Source organism: Lithobates pipiens, unplaced genomic scaffold (genome assembly GCF_037356315.1).
Source record: "Lithobates pipiens isolate NorthernLeopardFrog02 unplaced genomic scaffold, aLitPip1_a1.2 Scaffold_19, whole genome shotgun sequence".
In the NCBI taxonomy this organism is placed as follows: domain Eukaryota; kingdom Metazoa; phylum Chordata; class Amphibia; order Anura; family Ranidae; genus Lithobates; species Lithobates pipiens.
This window is the reverse complement of record NW_027507764.1, coordinates 408,158,802-408,176,273: the sequence shown is the minus strand read 5'-3', so window position 1 is coordinate 408,176,273 and position 17,472 is coordinate 408,158,802. Positions and strand designations below refer to the sequence as shown.

At 40.8% G+C, this 17,472-nt stretch overlaps 1 protein-coding gene across 10 annotated transcripts in view; it reads left to right on the top strand.

The window, feature by feature from the left end:
• The window catches only part of PTPRM (protein tyrosine phosphatase receptor type M), a 982,826-nt gene that overhangs the window by 877,784 nt on the left and 87,570 nt on the right, over positions 1–17,472 (top strand). For all 10 annotated transcript variants that reach the window (XM_077492471.1, XM_077492470.1, XM_077492475.1 and 7 more), the window contains one exon: positions 17,372–17,469. In XM_077492471.1, coding sequence (XP_077348597.1) covers positions 17,372–17,469 — 98 coding nt within the window. The remainder of the gene's footprint in view (positions 1–17,371; positions 17,470–17,472) is intronic.

Genomic DNA, 17,472 nt, shown 5'->3' with positions numbered 1-17,472 from the left:
CCCTCCGGTGCCACAATTGTCACCTTTCAGGGGGGAGGGGGGTGCAGATACCTGTATAATCCAGGCATCTGCACCCACTTCCGGGAATAGCTAGCTGCAGATGCCCCCCCGTTGTATTCTGGGAAACACACAGTTCCCAGGACACAGCGGGGACCAGTCTCATTGCGCTGCGAGACTCGCGCATGCACAGTAGGGAACCAAGCAGTGAATGCACATCGCTTCACTTCCCGATTCCCTGACAGAGGATGGCAGCGGGGGCACCCGAGAGATGAGTGATTGCTCGTCATCTGCTGCCGACATCGCTGGACTCTGGAACAGGTAAGTGTCCATTTATTAAAAGTCACAGACTCCTTGTGTTGTTCCCCCCCGCCCCCCCCAGCAGTAAGAAAACTATATAACTATGTAGGCAGATAACAGGGTAAATTCAGATAGTTATACTGCTTGAAAAAATACATTCCATAATATATTTGTGAATACAGAGCTGCATTACTGTGTTTGATATCTGTTTGGAGTAGAGCTTTAATATATTGTATGAGTAAGAATAATAATGAAATCTTTAAATCAATATTACAACACTTTCCACTCTTTCCTTTCCTGCTTTATGTGTTTGTTGCATTGTGTGACATATTTACTATTTAACTACTTGTGTAAGAAAATATTAGCCATTACAGAGTAACACTACAGGAAAGGTTTATATAGCCTATACTTTTTTTTATAGCCTATACTTTTTTTTTCCCTACATGCTGTTCCTCTTTAAATACCACTCTAATAAGATGTGTTGTTCTGACCTGGTCCAGTTCACATTGTACTTGGCGCTAATGGGCATGCTGGATACCTAGGATCAGCAATACGAAACACAAAAGAGAGTTTTAATAATGTTCTTGGGGAGTCTGCCCTCCAGTGGGAAGAGGTTTCCAGAGGTTGAATCTGTTTAGTCAGCTGTACCATCTCTACAGAAATGCTCATTTTCAGAACATTTGTTGGATATCTTGTGAAGATGAGCAGCGTTTAATAAAAGCTATTAAATACCATGAGGAAAAGGCTCTATTGTTGCACAGAAGTAGTAAGAAGACCGGATAGTTAGATCTACAGATGAAAAGAACAAATTGATAGCACTTCCACAAAGGAACGCCACGCCATGGATCACCACAGTCATTTTGTAGATATAGATAGAAATGGATTATAGTCTGCTGAGAAAAGGCACTGCTAAAAGGTATCGCTGATAGTTAAAAGAGATATTTTGGAATAAGCAAGAGACTTCACGGGTCATGACCCAACAATTGCAGATGTATCCGCAGACCATTATTTTGCACTCAACATACAGGGAGAGAAAAAAATTAAATGTTTCCGTTTTCAGAATACTGAAGTCTGCACTATTTTATTAAATTAACAGATGGTAGAGTACATACCTTTATTTGTAGATAGGGGAAGGACCGGCAAAGTGTGCTTTGAAGAAAAGTTTATTTTGGTCAAAGGTTGGCAGACAACAGCAGTGAACCGGTTAGTGGAATAATGCAAGTGCATGTAATGCAATTGAAACTGTTTATGGAAGTAAAAATGGAAAAAGGGCAGATGGAAGAATGGGAAATGCAGGTCATCCACTCTGCAACAATGTACAAGTCTTGTCAACTGTGAAATAGCTTTGCACAAACATACATTACTTACTGAGGATTTTAGTTTACATGTCAGGCTGCCATCATAAAGTTAAAGGTGCATGAAAGTCAGGGAAAATGTTCTTACTGAGACATTTAAAGTGACATTGTACTGCGTTGTTTTACAACTTAGTAATATTAAAGGGAAACATTTGTGATAATGCAGTGATATGTATTTATATATGGGCACTTTACAAAATTGTACTCATTTTTGTTTTGGGATATCACCAAACTCATTTACATATGCTAGGAATAACTAAATAAGTACTGTTCATATCTTTAAGATTTTTTAAGCCCAATTGTAGTATTGCACTTATTTTCTCCACATAGCACTGTATTGGTATATGTTGTATTATTTAACTGATTTTCAATTAGAAATGTATTTAAATATATATAAACTCAGTCACAAAAAAATCACATATGACCTTTAACATGTTTTTATTGCTTTCAGGCTGGGTTCACACCGAAGCTTAGAGCGGCTTACAGTAGGGGTCCGGTGCGTCCATGTTCATTCTTTCAGGTCCGAATTCAGACCAAATTTTTGGCTGAATTCGGACCTAAGACAGACCAGAAGACGCACAGGCCTCCTGTGCAATTTTCACCGGAGCCACTCTGAAAATGTGTGAACATCCATAGAGAGCCAGTCACAGTCTCCTGAGAAACCCACGTTCTATTCGCAGTAGTGTGAACCCAGCCTCATAGGTCACTATTTTTACATTTATAGCTTTTGTGAATGTAACATTTGGTGATCCTGCCACAAAAGGTCCTTGTGCAAGCAGGATGATAACGCTCTGTTCTTGTGCCACATTTGTGTTCCTTGTTGTCATTCTATCACACACTGTCCTCCATATAGAGATTGCAGGCAGCTGTGCTAATGTACGTTGCACAAGCTTGTTTGACCGTGTGTATGCAAGACAAGTTGGAGCCAACATCCTTCAAACAAAAATCCACAGTTTTATTATCGGAAAGTCTGATCGTGTGTACGGGGAATTAGTCGTGCACTCCACAAATCTGGCCTTTATGGAAGAGTGGCAGGAAAAAAAGCCATAAGAAGTCCAGTTTTCAGTTTGAGAAAAGCCATGTGGGGGGACACGGCAAACATGTGGAAGAAGGTGTTGTAGTCAGATGAGACCAAAATTGAACTTTTTGGTCTAAAAACAAAATGCTAGGTGTGTCGGAAAACGAACACTGCATATTGCCCTGAACACATCATCCCCATCATGAAACATGGTGGTGGCAGCTTCATGTTGTGAGGATGCTTTTATTCAGCAGGGACAGGAAAGCAGGTCAGAGTTGATGGGCAGATGCATGGAGCCAAATACAGGGCAATCTTAGAAGAAGACCTATTAGAGTCTAAAGACTTGAGACTGGGGCAATGACAGATAGAGTGCAATTTGCCTAATGGGGACACTAGTTAGATTGACCTGTGTGTCCCCAAGGAAAGACATTGGTAGGGTTTTACCCTCAAATGTCCACAATTAGAATAGGGTTGTCTTGAGCTAAATTTTAGCTCAGTGCTCTAAAGTGCCCCCAACAGGCCATGTTTGCAGGTTTACCTTCATCTTGATACAATACAAATACACTCTTTAAGCATGCCCAGAAAAATCCAAGTGCTGTTCACACACAAAAAGCACAAAAAAAATCCCTGAGCATGCCCAGACCAACACAAATGCATTTCACACACCAAAAGCCACAGCAAAAGAACAAAGTCCCTGAGCATGCCCAGAACAACTCAAATGCAGCTAGCACAAAATAAGCCAACCTTTCCATAAACTAACTAAAAACACACAGCAAGCCAGCCCATTAAGGGGGTGGATGCTTGGGGGCAGGAGGGGCTTGGGCACCCCAAAAGTCAACCACTTTGTTCCCATATTCAGGGGACAAGGGCCTCCTCCACACAACCCTAGGCTGGGGTTGTGGGGAACTGCAGACAGGGGGCTTTATGTAATGTGGTAAACCCCTTTGAACTAGTGGGTAAAAGAAGCTTTTTGGTTGGTATTGGGCGGAGCCCAACATGCCCCAAAGTCAGACAGCTATGTTAAGTGCATGTGGCCTTGTATGGTTTAAGAGGGGGTTGAGCAATCGCTCTTCTTGCCCCTTTCTTAGCTGGCCCTATTGTATGCTCTGAAAAGGATGTGGTTTGGATTGGTGAAGGCAGCTCACAGCCTTTTGAGAATAGAGTGGAGTGTGGAGTTCCCCTTTAAAAGTAAAAGTTAGTCCAAGGAAATCCAAGGGGTTAGAGGGGGAGTCCAGAGCATTGGAGAATGGAATGTGGAGTTCCCCTTTAAAAGAAAAAGTTAGCCCATAGAAATCCAAGGGGTTAGAGGGGGGAGACAAGAGCATTGGAGAATGGAGTGTGGAGTTCCCCTTTAAAAGCTAGGAAATCATATGCATTTGAGGGGGAAGATTAAATGCCCTTTTAGGAGGAGATAGAGGAGCGAGAGTATTTTTACATAATTTTAACAAAGTGCATGTCCCATGTTGGCAACGTAACATGCTAACATGACCCGTGTGTAAATCTCCTTAAAAAAATACAAGGTGAAATGACGTTAAAAAAAAAAAATGTGTCAAGTTTAGAGGTGCGCCCATTGCAATTGCATGTACGTCGCTTAACATTTACTCAGATTTTGTGCGCACACAGTGAACGAATGCATTTGAAGCAGCGCAACAGCCGCATGCGCTCAAGACAGCACAAGCACTGTGCTGTTTAATTTGCTAAAAGGGAAAAGGATCTCCTTTTTTTTGTATAGGGTTTTAACCACTTTAAGTTCTGCTTTAATAGCAATTGCAGTTTTTGTTTTTGAATTTTACTATAGATCATTTCTGTTTTTTGAGACAGCTGACAGTTGTTAATGGATCAAAATGATTGGCCATGCACCTTTTATTTGGTAAAGTGACAACTTTTTATTGTAGAACTGTGATCTCTCTTTAAAAAATGTGCTGCAGCACTTAATTATGTGTCCCACAAATTATACAGTTGTACAAATACCCATTGAGCCTGCCAAATATGTCCACATACTGCAGCTTCAAGTGATGGTGTGGCAACAATGCTTTGCTGCTCCTGAATTCAGAGCGGAGTTTTCACTCTTATGTAGGCGTTGCCTGTTTGCAGGAAAATAAAATGTTGTATGGGCCTCTCAGAATTATCACTTCTGATTAACAAGCCCGTAGCTTGTCAATCAGCACCTGGCAACCCATATTTCTGCCCACTGCTTTTTGGATTGAAAGTGCTGCCTCTGTTGCCGAAAATCTCCCACTGTGAGCTGCAATATATGGGAAGGGGAACATGTGAGACATGTGCAGGGGCATTTAGGTAAGGAAAGTTTTTGTTAACTTTATGAGGTTTGTGCATTACATACAGTAGTATGTAGCATATGTAGCATATGTAGCATTTGGTACTTGTTTAGACATTCATATACCTTTAGTTGCACTTAGTCATCTAATTGGACAGTCTATCTATGTTCTGTCTAAAGTAAAAACAGATAAATGGGGATTTCAGAGTTGTAGACCTTGTAGTGGATGAGCATGGACAAAATTAGGGATTTGTTTAGCTCGAGGACAATGAGACTCTTAAGGGTAGAAAACAATTCATTTAAAATGTTTAATACATATATTAAGCAGAAATGTTGGTGCTTCAAATTCAATATATAGGAGACTGGAAGACAACCGTGTAAGCAAGCATTGCATGGTCAGGGATTAAAGGATTCCTTTTTCTCAGTAAGTCTGACTTTTCATCCTTAAGTACCAGCAAAGTGTGTAATGATAACATTGATCATGTTCAAGCTTTCACTTTGTATTGCTTTTAACTCCTTTTGAAACAAAACGTTTCTGCTGTTTACCCAAAGACAGAACTATACAAAAAGATTTTTACATAGTATTTTTCATATTTGTGTATACATTGGCTCATAAAATGTGTTGGAAATGTTACATTTCTAATAGTCCTCTTGTTATTTTTCTCCTAAAAAGTTATATAGCTTTAACCACTTCAGCCCTGGAAGGATTTGCCCCCTTCCTGACCAGGCCATTTTTTGCGATACGCTACTGCGTCGCTTTAACTGACAATTGCACGGTCGTGCAACATTGCACCCAAACAAAATTTATATCTATTTTTCCCTACAAATAGAGCTTTCTTTTGGTGGTATTTGAACACATTTATACAGCGATCAGAGCTAAAAATAGCCACTGATTACTGTGTCCTAGGTGTATTCTAACTGTAGGAGGAATGGGACTGACTGGGGGAGGGGACTGATCAGTATTCATACTTAGTATGAACACACGATCGATCTCCTCTCCCCTGAGTGAACCGGGATTTGTGTTTACACACACATATACCAGTTCTCGCTCTGTCACGAGCAATCGCGGGTGCACATGCACGCCTGCTGTGACGTTTTATAGGAGCGACTTACAGCTATGGGGATTTGTGCAGCTGTGCCTACCTGCCACAGTATAACTGTGGCGGCTGGCCGGCTAGTGGTTAAAGTGTTACTAAACCCCGGACCCGGCATTCACTATATCTGGTCTCCCAAAGTACACAGAACATGGAAATGCAACAATTTTAATAAATATAAACTGTTAAATACCTTTTCTTATCAGCAGTATATAGCAGTTGTGTGACTTCTATCAGTGTCTGGTTAAAGTTTGTAGGATGAGTTTAAATTCTGCTCTGACTGTCCTATGAGGCTGCAGGACCCCTGCCCCTCTGGACAGTGTTGATTGGCCTTGTGCTGATCATATGCACCCTCCTAAAAAAAATAAAAAATAAAAAATTCTTTAGCAATGCCAACCAAACTGAGCATGTTCAGTGTGCCTTCAAGACTCTGTACTATCAGGAGATTGGTTGGAGACAGTGGAAAAAGGGGAGGAACAGAGAAGACAAGTTAAAACAGCCTTTTTAAATAATTAAGAGGATTAATCCTTTAGGTTCCACAGTGAGTATATCAAGCATGCTTTACTGTATTGTTACCCATATACTATATTTGAGATGTAATATCGCTCAGATATGATTTGGGTTAAATGAGAGTTATTTGATCATGAGTGAAAGCTTTAACACAATAACAAAAATGTAGTAGTATATAGTAAATTAGGCCTAGATTAATACACAGCAATCTATCTAATTGTACAGGAAAAGGATAAAAATCATGGATTGCATGAAGGAATACAGAGTATATTCCTTAAACCATTAATCTACAAACAGTAGGACAGAAAATACATAAGGCCAACATATTTAGATACAAATACAAGGGAGATTTCCTATATTTACCATAGAGGTTACATTCATGTGACTGCTCTGCCATAGAGTGTGCTTCCCTCTCATCTAGTCTGTGTATATCATTACAGGCTGATGCCTCATTGGTTGGCATGGTGTGGCTCTGATTGGTGGACTTGCCTATTCCTGGTTAAGGACTGGCTACATCTTCAATCCCTATACTTTGCATAAGTCAGCCCCCTTTATATTTAATTTTTTTTATTGAAAGAATAACAAAGTCCTGAATATCCAGACGCATAGGCAGAATGACGTCAGGATTTCAAAACATCACATACCAATACAGAAAAATAAAAAGTATGATCAAAGTATTTATCCATCATCTATCACAATACAAAACATAATAATAAGCATCTAAAAATTGATGGCGTGTAACAACAGCCTCCCAGTTACGATCCAGGGAACCCCAGTGTGAGGGGATGGTAGAGACCCGGAGTCCTGGGACATTCCCAGGACTCAAGGCCATAGTAGGCCTCATACATGATCATCTGTATTGTGCATGAAATTTTTGGAGAGAAAAAAAATGAATAAAAAAGCAAAGGAAGGAGAGAAGAAAGGAAGAAACGAGGAAAAAAGTGAAAGGAAGAAGGAGAGGGTAGTCCTGGAGTTCACTACGGAGTCGAAATGTAGTCAGTCCATGGGTCCCATATTTTATTAAATTTCTTGACTTTATTACAAAGAATATGAGTGAGTTTATCATTGATCATAATCCAATTAAGTTTACTTTTAACCTCGTCAATCAGCCCCCTTTAATGCAAATCCTTGTGACTATTCTGAGCAGGAGATTAACTTGACCTTTTCCCAGGAAGTTAAGTATTGATTGCGGGTTGGCCTCCCTTCATTGCATATCCAAACATTGGATCCTTTGAAGTGAATATGTCTAGAACAATGAAGTTTGGGTCCCATTGTTTAGATACAGAAGCCTAGGCACTGAATTGTCTGATCTAACAGAGACGTCTGTGAAGATAATATGTTACGCCGTACATAGATACAAGCTAAATTAAATATACAGGTCGTTTCTGAGTTACGAACAGGTTAGGGACTGCCTTTTTGTTCTGAAGTGGGATTTGTTTGTAATCCGGACGAGCATGCGCAGAATGTTGTTTCAACGTTTTCTGCTGTTTTCCAATATCATTTTCTGCTGTTTTACGATGTTTTCCACTGTTTTCCAATGTGCCTGCCAAGCGCCGCCTGCCGTTCGTAATTAGGAGCCGTTCACAGGTCGGATGATCGTAACTCGGGGACTCTCTGTATTCATAATTGCAATATTTTACAGCTATTAATGGAGATTTCACATAAACTCATAAGGCAACAGTATATACAGACTGGTTTTACTGTTGAGAGTTTAGTAACACTTTAAGGTCCAAAACACCTACCTATAGCTTTGGGGTTGATATCTATAGCAGTCATCGTTTTCTAGACAGATCCAACTTTTCCCTTGTATGGAGCTGTTCCTACCATTCATGTTATTGATTGAGACAGAGTTTAGTAACACTTTAAGGTCCAAAACACCTACCTATAGCTTTGGGGTTGATATCTATAGCAGTCATCGTTTTCTAGACAGATCCAACTTTTCCCTTGTATGGAGCTGTTCCTACCATTCATGTTATTGATTGAGAAAATAAGTCAGCTTTTATGATGTCTGATGTGCAATAAGAGCTTGCTGTCAAAGATGCTTAAGGAACTTGTTTAGGTGTTACATTCACCCCTTCTGTGATAAAGCATGGTCTAATTTTTCTTAAATATCAAGTATGGGAAGGGGGTGACTGGTATAAAGGTGCCCGCACATAACTGTAGCATCCCTAACCCTTGCATTATGCCCATATGCAGAGCCATTCTGCCAGGCAAAGATCCAACACTGTTGAAGCTTGCCTGCACTCTCTCGCCTTTCATAATGCTGGGGGTATCTATGTGTCTGGACTTTATACCTTACAGCAGTGTTTTGTTTTTTCCACAACAGATTTGCTTTAATACCCTATTTAAATGCCAATAAAACCTTAAATTACAACTGTGTTTTTTTCCCTTTTTTTTCTTAAAGCGGGAGTCCACCGGGACTCCGCGATTTTTTTTTTTTTTTAAAAGCCAGCAGCTACAAATACTGCAGCTGCTGACTTTTAAAATAGTGACACTTACCTGTCCAGCGCGCCCGCGATGTCGGAACCCGAAGCCGATCGCTCGGTCGTCTCTCGGGTCCTGCCGCCGCCATCTTGGGTATGGGAATCAGGAAATGGAGCCTTTCGGCTTCATTTCCCGGTTCCCTACTGCGCATGCGCGAATCGCGCGGCGCAATAAGGACGCTCCCCGCTGCCTCTGGGAGCTGTGTGTTTCCCAGCAGGCAGCGGGGCACTTGCGGAAAGGGGCGGGCAGTTGCGGAAAGGGGCGTAAGTTACGCCCCTTTCCGCAGACAGCTATCCCGGAAGTGGGTGCTGTTACCTGGATTATCCAGGTAACTGCACCCCCCTCCCCCCTGAAAGGTGCCGATTGTGGCACCGGAGGGGGGGAGGGTTCCGATGAGCGGAAGGTCCACTTTAGGGTGGACCTCCGCTTTAAATTAGTTCCCACCACCCTGCTGAGTCCTGCATACTAGGTGTTATACTTACATTCAGCCTCAATTCGGTGATCTATACTTTGCTGCCCAATTCGGATTTGCACTACCTTTTCTTGGAAAATGGACAGTTCTTTTTTGCACATGCGTGCCACAGACCCATTTGTTCCTTTGTCATAACAGTTTTAAACAGTTGCTCAGGAGCACGGCTTTCCCATAGGAATGAATAGGGCTTCACTACTAAGAAAAAAAATACAATTATAATTAGCCTTTAACTTGGGTTCTTAATTAAATTAAATCTTTCAGTTTATTTAACAAAATCTACTACACATAATGCAAGGTTTTTATAAAACCCTATTGCAGATTTATACCTGTTTATATTCTGAAATTCAAAAATATAACTGTCCATTTAATCTTTATTTCTCTTACACTGTCAGGGGCTGGATGATAATTCTGTATAATAATAAACTTTTAAATTTGTAAATCCAATTACAGCTTACAGCAGCGTTCAGAAAATACTGTACAGAAATGTTTTTCTCTCATTGATAACTCTTCTGTAGGGATTAGGTTCAAATACGTACTGTCATGGGTTCAAGGCAAATCCTGCTGTTTCAAGGTTCACGGTCCTGGCAAACATATGGGAACATTTATTGGAACAAATTCTTTGTAACCATAAGCCACTACCTAGCATTTGAACTTCGGTCAGCTAGTTGAAAAGGGCCAACAATGTTATGTGCCAGTCCCTTTGCTATAAAAGAGTGGGTTTCCTGCAGCTGTTTGCCAGTGTTAGAGTAGTTTTGAGAGGGCTGACAGTCTGTGTAGGGATAATTAGTTGCAATAAAGTGCTTTACTGTGCTTTATCATGTTAAATTACTACCTTTTTGTGTGTGTTGGCAATAACTGTAGTTGCCTAGTTGCTGTTTAGCAGCTGCACTGACCCCTCCTCCTCCTCCAACCCAACCCATCCCCGGAAGCTTTTTTTATGTTGTTGGCTGAGGTTTAGTGTTTAAGAGTTTATATTTTGGATAGAGGTATGTTTTATCTTCTGCTGTTATGGGCCTTTTTTATCTCAGGGTGCACATCATAGACTTAATGTTGACACAGGCAAATGGACCTGCCTCCTGAAAGTGTGAACTGTCTCCCTTTTATTAAGACGAGCCTGTCTTGTATTATTAATTTTCTTTAAAAAAAAAAACTGTTGAACCTACGGTCTAAATTTTTAACAAAACTTATGTACTAGCTCTCCCTAAAGACATGCATCTGCATGAAATGCGTGGGGACAGGCACTACACGGTGACATTTTCCATGCTTGGAACTGGAGGCTCTCTTTTGGGGAGAAGCCATGTCCCATTGCAAGAATGGAGTGGGTTGACTATGAGTGAAGAATCCTGTTGCACAAACACGCTTGCTGCTGCTTTCTTCTGGCAGCTTTAATGTCAGTGCATTTTAGTTCTGCTGTTTACACATGGTAGAGAGGATTTTAATTAGCCAGTGGAAGACACTTTCTTTGTGGGGGTATTTATCACGTTTTCGACTCTTTTGCATTGGACTTTTATTCCCACAGATTTATTTTTATTTTCATTTTTGAATATTGTGAATGCTTTTTGCACAATATGAATGCTGTGTTGATAGCACATGCTTTAATTTTGTAATATGCTATATGTGGAGGTGCTGCATTCTTTTCTTTGTTGCTAATTTTTAATGGTCATCCAGCCACTCCCCAAAAAAATTACACCCATCAATATCAGCTCCAGCAACCTCTCCTGGCCCTCTAAAGATGGCACACAATGTCTACGCCTCAGCTGCCAAATGTGTAATGTTAACTGTAGGAAACAAACTTTGTGACCTTTTCAATTTGCCAGGTACTGTAAAGGTGCCACACAATCTTTCTGCAGATGATCCTCCTCTGCCAATTTTATAACATTTGCTGGCGGGGAATCCTGCACAGTTACTTAAAATTTACTTAAAGTTTGTGGTCTGTTCTGGTGCTCTGGTACTTAAAATATTTCAGATAAAAAAAGTTACTATAACCTGCCCCATCTCTCCCTCTTATATTGCGACCTTACCAAGCTGGAGAGTGCAAAATCTGGTGCAGCTCTGCATAGAAACCAATACTAGTAGTAAACATACTTATGCACACAAGATGCTTACATTTGTAGTGGTGTCCTCTGCCTCCAAAGGCCTAATGGTGAACTCCAGAGTCAGGGAGAGCTGACAACCTTCCTTATAGTGTGGGTTACTAGGCATAGTGGCTGTAATGCACAATAGAATGATTGGGAGCCAGTCACTTTTTGAATGCAAGAAAAAGAGATTTATTGTCTCTTAACAGAACTGGTGGAGAGAGAGGGTCGGGGCCAAGACACCCTTAGGCAGATGCAATAGTAATTGTCAGACTCCGAGACAAAACTTTGCCACCTGGCTTGGCACTCTGCTGAAACTTTCCCACTAATTCACCGTCCTGGTGAAAAGGCTGCTTTTTAGACTTCCATACACTGGCCTCTGATAACAGGAATGGTTGTCACTTGCTGGTGACTATTCCTCCCTTTGCCTCTGGCCTTGATCATCACTTACCCCTGGCAATGATCCAGTTCCCCCATCCAGCGGAACCTCTGCAACTTGGTTGAGCTTCTAGCCTGAAGCCCCAACCCCACGCTGCTTCTCTCAAACCTGGATGGGCCTCGGACAGCCTAGCAGTCAGGTGCTCCCGGGATAGGCCTCAGGCTTCTGGCCTAGCAGCCCAAAGCCTTGTGACACACGTCCACCCAGACAGCTGTCCAGATGGCACAGAACCCAGATCACCTGACTCCTCCCGAATAAATAGGCTCTCCCAGCAGGCCAAGGGACTAAAGAAACCCCTGCCAATTCACTATGCCCTGGACATTCTAATGCCACAGGCAACAATGCCACCTAGTGACAGAAAAGAGAAGTGCGTCAAATCCAGAGTTAGGGAAAAGCCAGTGAATCCTCTATCATTTAGCCATGCTAGTTACCACCTAGCAAGCTAAATTTGTTAGCAACCCTGCCTATTACCAGGGTGCTACATATTATTTATTTTTACCAGTTTTGGAAAGTAATTAGATACTTTATGAATTAAAAATCTAATAATAGATCATTTATGTAAGCTTGCATTTGCATAGGTGCATTACTGAACACCTTTCTGTTGTTTAATGTGTTTAACTAGAATAAGAGTATGATCACTGAGAAATAATTGAGGGTCAAGCATTTTTCTGCAAAGATTGGTGTATGTCAAATAAAGCTGAAGCTTAAAATGGAAAATTATAGCAGACAATTGCATGCACTTGTCAGAGATGCCTTTAATTTCATGGTTATTTAGTGTGTGCTATTTTTGTGCATACTGTATATTGTGTTTTTGACTCCAGGCAACAAGATAAATAATTCTATGAATGGTTAGTGCTATCCAGAAAACATTTCTATTGTGACAAAGTAAAAAAGTCCTTTGTGGAAAGGACTTCCATTGGACACACTCTTATGCCGCGTACACACGAGCGGACTGTATGGCGTACTTAGTCCGTCATACAATCCAACGGACAGTCCGTCATACTTTCGACTAAACGGACTTGACCACACACGGATGCACAAACAGTCCGTCGAAAGCTTGCGCGATGACGTGTACAGCACGTACGACGGGACTAGAAATAGGAAGTCCAATACACAGCAAAGCACCCTTCCGCCGTGTAAATCCTTTCTGGGCATGCGCCATTCTTAGTCCGTCGAACTAGCCTACTGACGAGCGGATTGTCCGCTGAAACCAAAGTACGACGGACAGAATTTCGAAAAATCCGAAATACTTAGTACGCCAGACTGCTTGCTGAAAAAGTCCGCTGAAGCCCACACACGAGCGGACTGTCCGCTGAAATGTGTTTCGACGGACTAAGTACGCCATACAGTCCGCCCGTGTGTACGCGGCATTACTTTTATTCTAAGGTGTTTCAAGGAAACCTGATTTCTTGTGAGGATGTCTCAATTTATGTGTCTAGGTAAGAAGTCTTGACCATTATAATGCACCGTTCAGAAATGATGGTAACTGTTACAGAAACAATTACCAGCACACATACATTTTTTCAGACAAACCAGGGTTTTGCTGAATAAAGTTGCTGCCCACAAACAGCTCAAATTCAAAACCATGAAATATATGTATAGGGTAAGCTTAAAGTGTAACTAGTTTTGAACTTTTTTTTTTTTTCGGAGGAGGGGGGTGGTTTAGAAGCTTTGTTAGATTTATGGTGCGGTCTGCGGCTTTGTTGGAGAGTGTTCTCTCTTTCTCCAGTAAGGATACAGGCAGCAATAAAAGAAAACACAGACAGAAGTAATAAACCTTCCCCAGTCTGCATATAAAGCATTTATATTCATGTCAGTGTCTGCATTAGAGAGATTTCCCTTTAATTCATGCTCCAATGACTGCATAGGAACTGAGGGGTTATCGCTCCAACAGGGACACTGACAAAAGTGTTTGTAGTGAGGAAGACTTGTATAGTGTGTCTTAGTACTTATACAGGGTAAGATCCAAATTAGTACTTTTGCGTTATTGATTCTTTCATTAAGGGTAAATCCACTCAAAGCTGATATTTCATGTTTAGTAGATGCTGGAGCATTAAATCACCTATCAGTTCCTTATATCACTCAGGGATTCTTTCACAATAGAGTAGGTGAGGTTAAAAAAAGACACAAGTCCATCAAGTCCAACCTATGTGTGAAATTCTAGTATTGAAATCTCTGAGCTTCAGTACCTAGACCTGCAAACCTGCACTGGCCAATACAAGAAGTTATTATATTTATTGTATATTAAGGAAAATGGAAGCACCTTAAGGTGGGCAAGTATATAAAAACCTCCCACCGAAAGATCTCCCCACTTTAGCCCCAAAGAGATATTAAAAGCCATCCAGGTACTGAGCTGTATATAAAGCAAGTACCACTTTTCCTAGGTTACTTAACGGTAGAAGCCTGGTTGGTCAAACTATTTGACAGGCTGGGATCTGTATATGCATAAAATATACAGTATGCACCAATCAGCAATAACAGTAAGTTCACTCATGGTTAAAGTGAATATGATTGATTACCTCATTACAATGGCATCTGAAAGTCAGCGGGATATAATTAACAGCAAGTAAACATGTCCATGATGTTCATGTGTCAAAAGCAGAAAAATTGTCATTGTAGTTTGTTGTGTATGGGGCTGTGTAGCCCCAGACCAGTCAGAGTGCCCATGCTGACCCGTCTCCACAGTCTAAATCACCTACAATGGCCAGGTTAGCATCAGAACTGATATAAACAAAAACGTCAGTGCTACTACCCATAGTCGTTGGCTGAGTAGGGAAATGAGGAAAAGATGATCCACACTCCAGTGATTGCTCTTAAAAAAAATCTAGTATTTATTAACAAGTCACAGTGACCAAACACAAATAAGAAAGGTTGACGCTTTTCAGCCTATAAGGCCTTAGTCATAAGACTAAGGCCTTATAGGCTGAAACGCGTCAACCTTTCTTATTTGCGTTTGGTCACTGTGGCTTGTTAATAAATACTGCATCTTTTAAGAGCAGTCACCGGAGTGTGGATCATCTTTTCCTCAGCTTCAGAACTGAACCAGGGAACAATAGTAGAAGCCTGGCCTGGCCTGATGAATCATGTACACTATTTGTATACATTGTGTAGATGGAACGGATGCATGTGCATAGATTACCTGGGGAAGAGATGGAACCAGGATGCATTATGGGAAGAAGACAAGTCGAGAGAGGCAGTGTGATGCTTTGGGTAATTTTCTGCTGCGAAATCTTGGGTCCTGCCATTCATGTGAATGTTACTTTCACAACATTGTTCTGACCAATTACACTCCTTCATGGAAACAGTATTCCCTGATGGCAGTGGTCTCTTTCAGCAAAATAATTTGCCCTGCTACACTGCAAAAATGGTTCAAGAATGTTTTGAGGAACGCAACAATAAGTTTGAGGTTTTGGTTTGGCTTCCAACTTCTCCAGCACTCAATCCATCAAGCATCTGTGGGATGTGCTGGAACAAAAAAAAAAATCAGATCCATGGAGGCCCCACCTTGCAACTCATAGGACTTAACGTCCTACATGACGCAACTTCCTACATGATTATTGACATAATAGGCACTGTAGAGACAAGTTGATCCTAAATGCAGATGCCTGCTTGCTATTAAATATTACAAAGCCTCGTGCATAACAATTACTGTATGGTCAAAAGCAAAAGTTATATACAACAGATATGTATTATAATTGCATCAATTGATATTGTTGATCACTTGCTATGAGAGTGAGGAAAATATACAGAACATTTACAGTGTATGTGTGAATAGGTCAGGTTTTTCTGAAAAGGATACTTTTATTAAACACCATTGTATGTATGATAATAAATGCTTGAGATCAATAGAGTATATTTAAATATTCTGTTTTCCACAATTGTGAGTTTGGCACAGTATTTAAGCATGGATATGGAGATAACTGTAAATCCCACTCTGCCCTGCGGGCTTTATTGTATTTTAATTTATGCCCAAGACAAGTGGTGCTATAATCATTTATTCAAATGCCAGACCGTAATTGAAAATTGTAGGAAGATGAAGCATCTGAACAGAACCACATGTGAGAAGAACTGTTTGCCTTTATAACATTTCTGGAGCTGGTGCAGGTTTAGACTTAAAGCCTATGTGTTCCTTCAATTTACATCTAAAACTAAGAAACCTAAATGCAGACACGTCCCATTTTTTTCCCAGAGCACTCAGAAACCTCCCCACCCAGGGAACTCTATATGCAACCAGCAAATTTTAGCTATAATCGGAGCTTTAAAACATTCCTAAACATCCCACCCCATTAATGCAGTTCTCTCTGTTGATTAAAGAGATACACTGTATTATGGAACATAGGCATGGCGGGTCTACAACCTTGGCGCTTTGAACACCCGTTAACAACTGCGCATCTCAGATATGGGGGTAGAAGGGGCATTTTAAAAGGAAAGTTTGTTTTTTGTGTCTGTCACCAACATGGGACAGCATTATTCAAAGGTTACTGCTGCTAATCTTTAAAGGTCAACTAATTTAGCAATGTTCCACATTGACAGGTACCATCAACTCTTTATTTAATACTTATAGGATCAGCCTGTGCTGTATATTGGCAGTCTGAGTTAGAAATGAACATGTCAATTAGTAGCCGCATTCCAGATGGTTTTATATGGCTATAAACGGATGCTATAAACGAATGCTGTGGAAAAAAACAAGCATTCAACTTTGTATCTTTAATTTTTACTTACCAATAATAGTTTGCTTTAATAACTCATGAAGGGCAGATGTCATGTGTAAAATGAAAGTGAACCTGTGCTATGTCAATGTAGGGGAAAGCAACAGTTGGATATTAATGCCGACACCACCAACTTTATTTGCTGTCCCTCTCCCTCCCTTCGCTCCCTCGCTCCTCTATTCAGCTGTTAGTAATTAAGAAAGAATGTCCAATCGCACTGGAGGGGCATATATAAATCATTGGTATAGCCTTACAGAGTATAACAGAGAATGAATAGTGATATAAACGTTATCTGTGCAATCTTGGAGTTGTACAGCCATTAACTTTATTAATACTGTAAATGTGCCTCTTAGTGCTTGCACAAGAAGGGCACTCTCTATACTCTCATGTGACAACGTTGGGCCAATCCCCAAGTACCATCCCTTTCTCCTACATGACATAGGAGAAAGACGGGTGAGTCACATGCCTCTCTTCATACTAGAAGTACATAGTATTTCTCTTCCCTTGACTGACTATTATAGTCAGAATAGCTAAAATACGGTGCAGTGGTTTTATCCTCTGCCAGTGTGTTCTGCCTTTCTTTATATGTAAAACTTTGTTGTTGTAATACTAAATGAACATTTCATTTTCTCTGTCTGCACAGGACCAATGCAAGAAACAGTATATGATTTCTGGAGAATGGTGTGGCATGAAAACACAGCCAGCATAGTCATGGTCACCAACCTGGTGGAAGTGGGCAGGGTA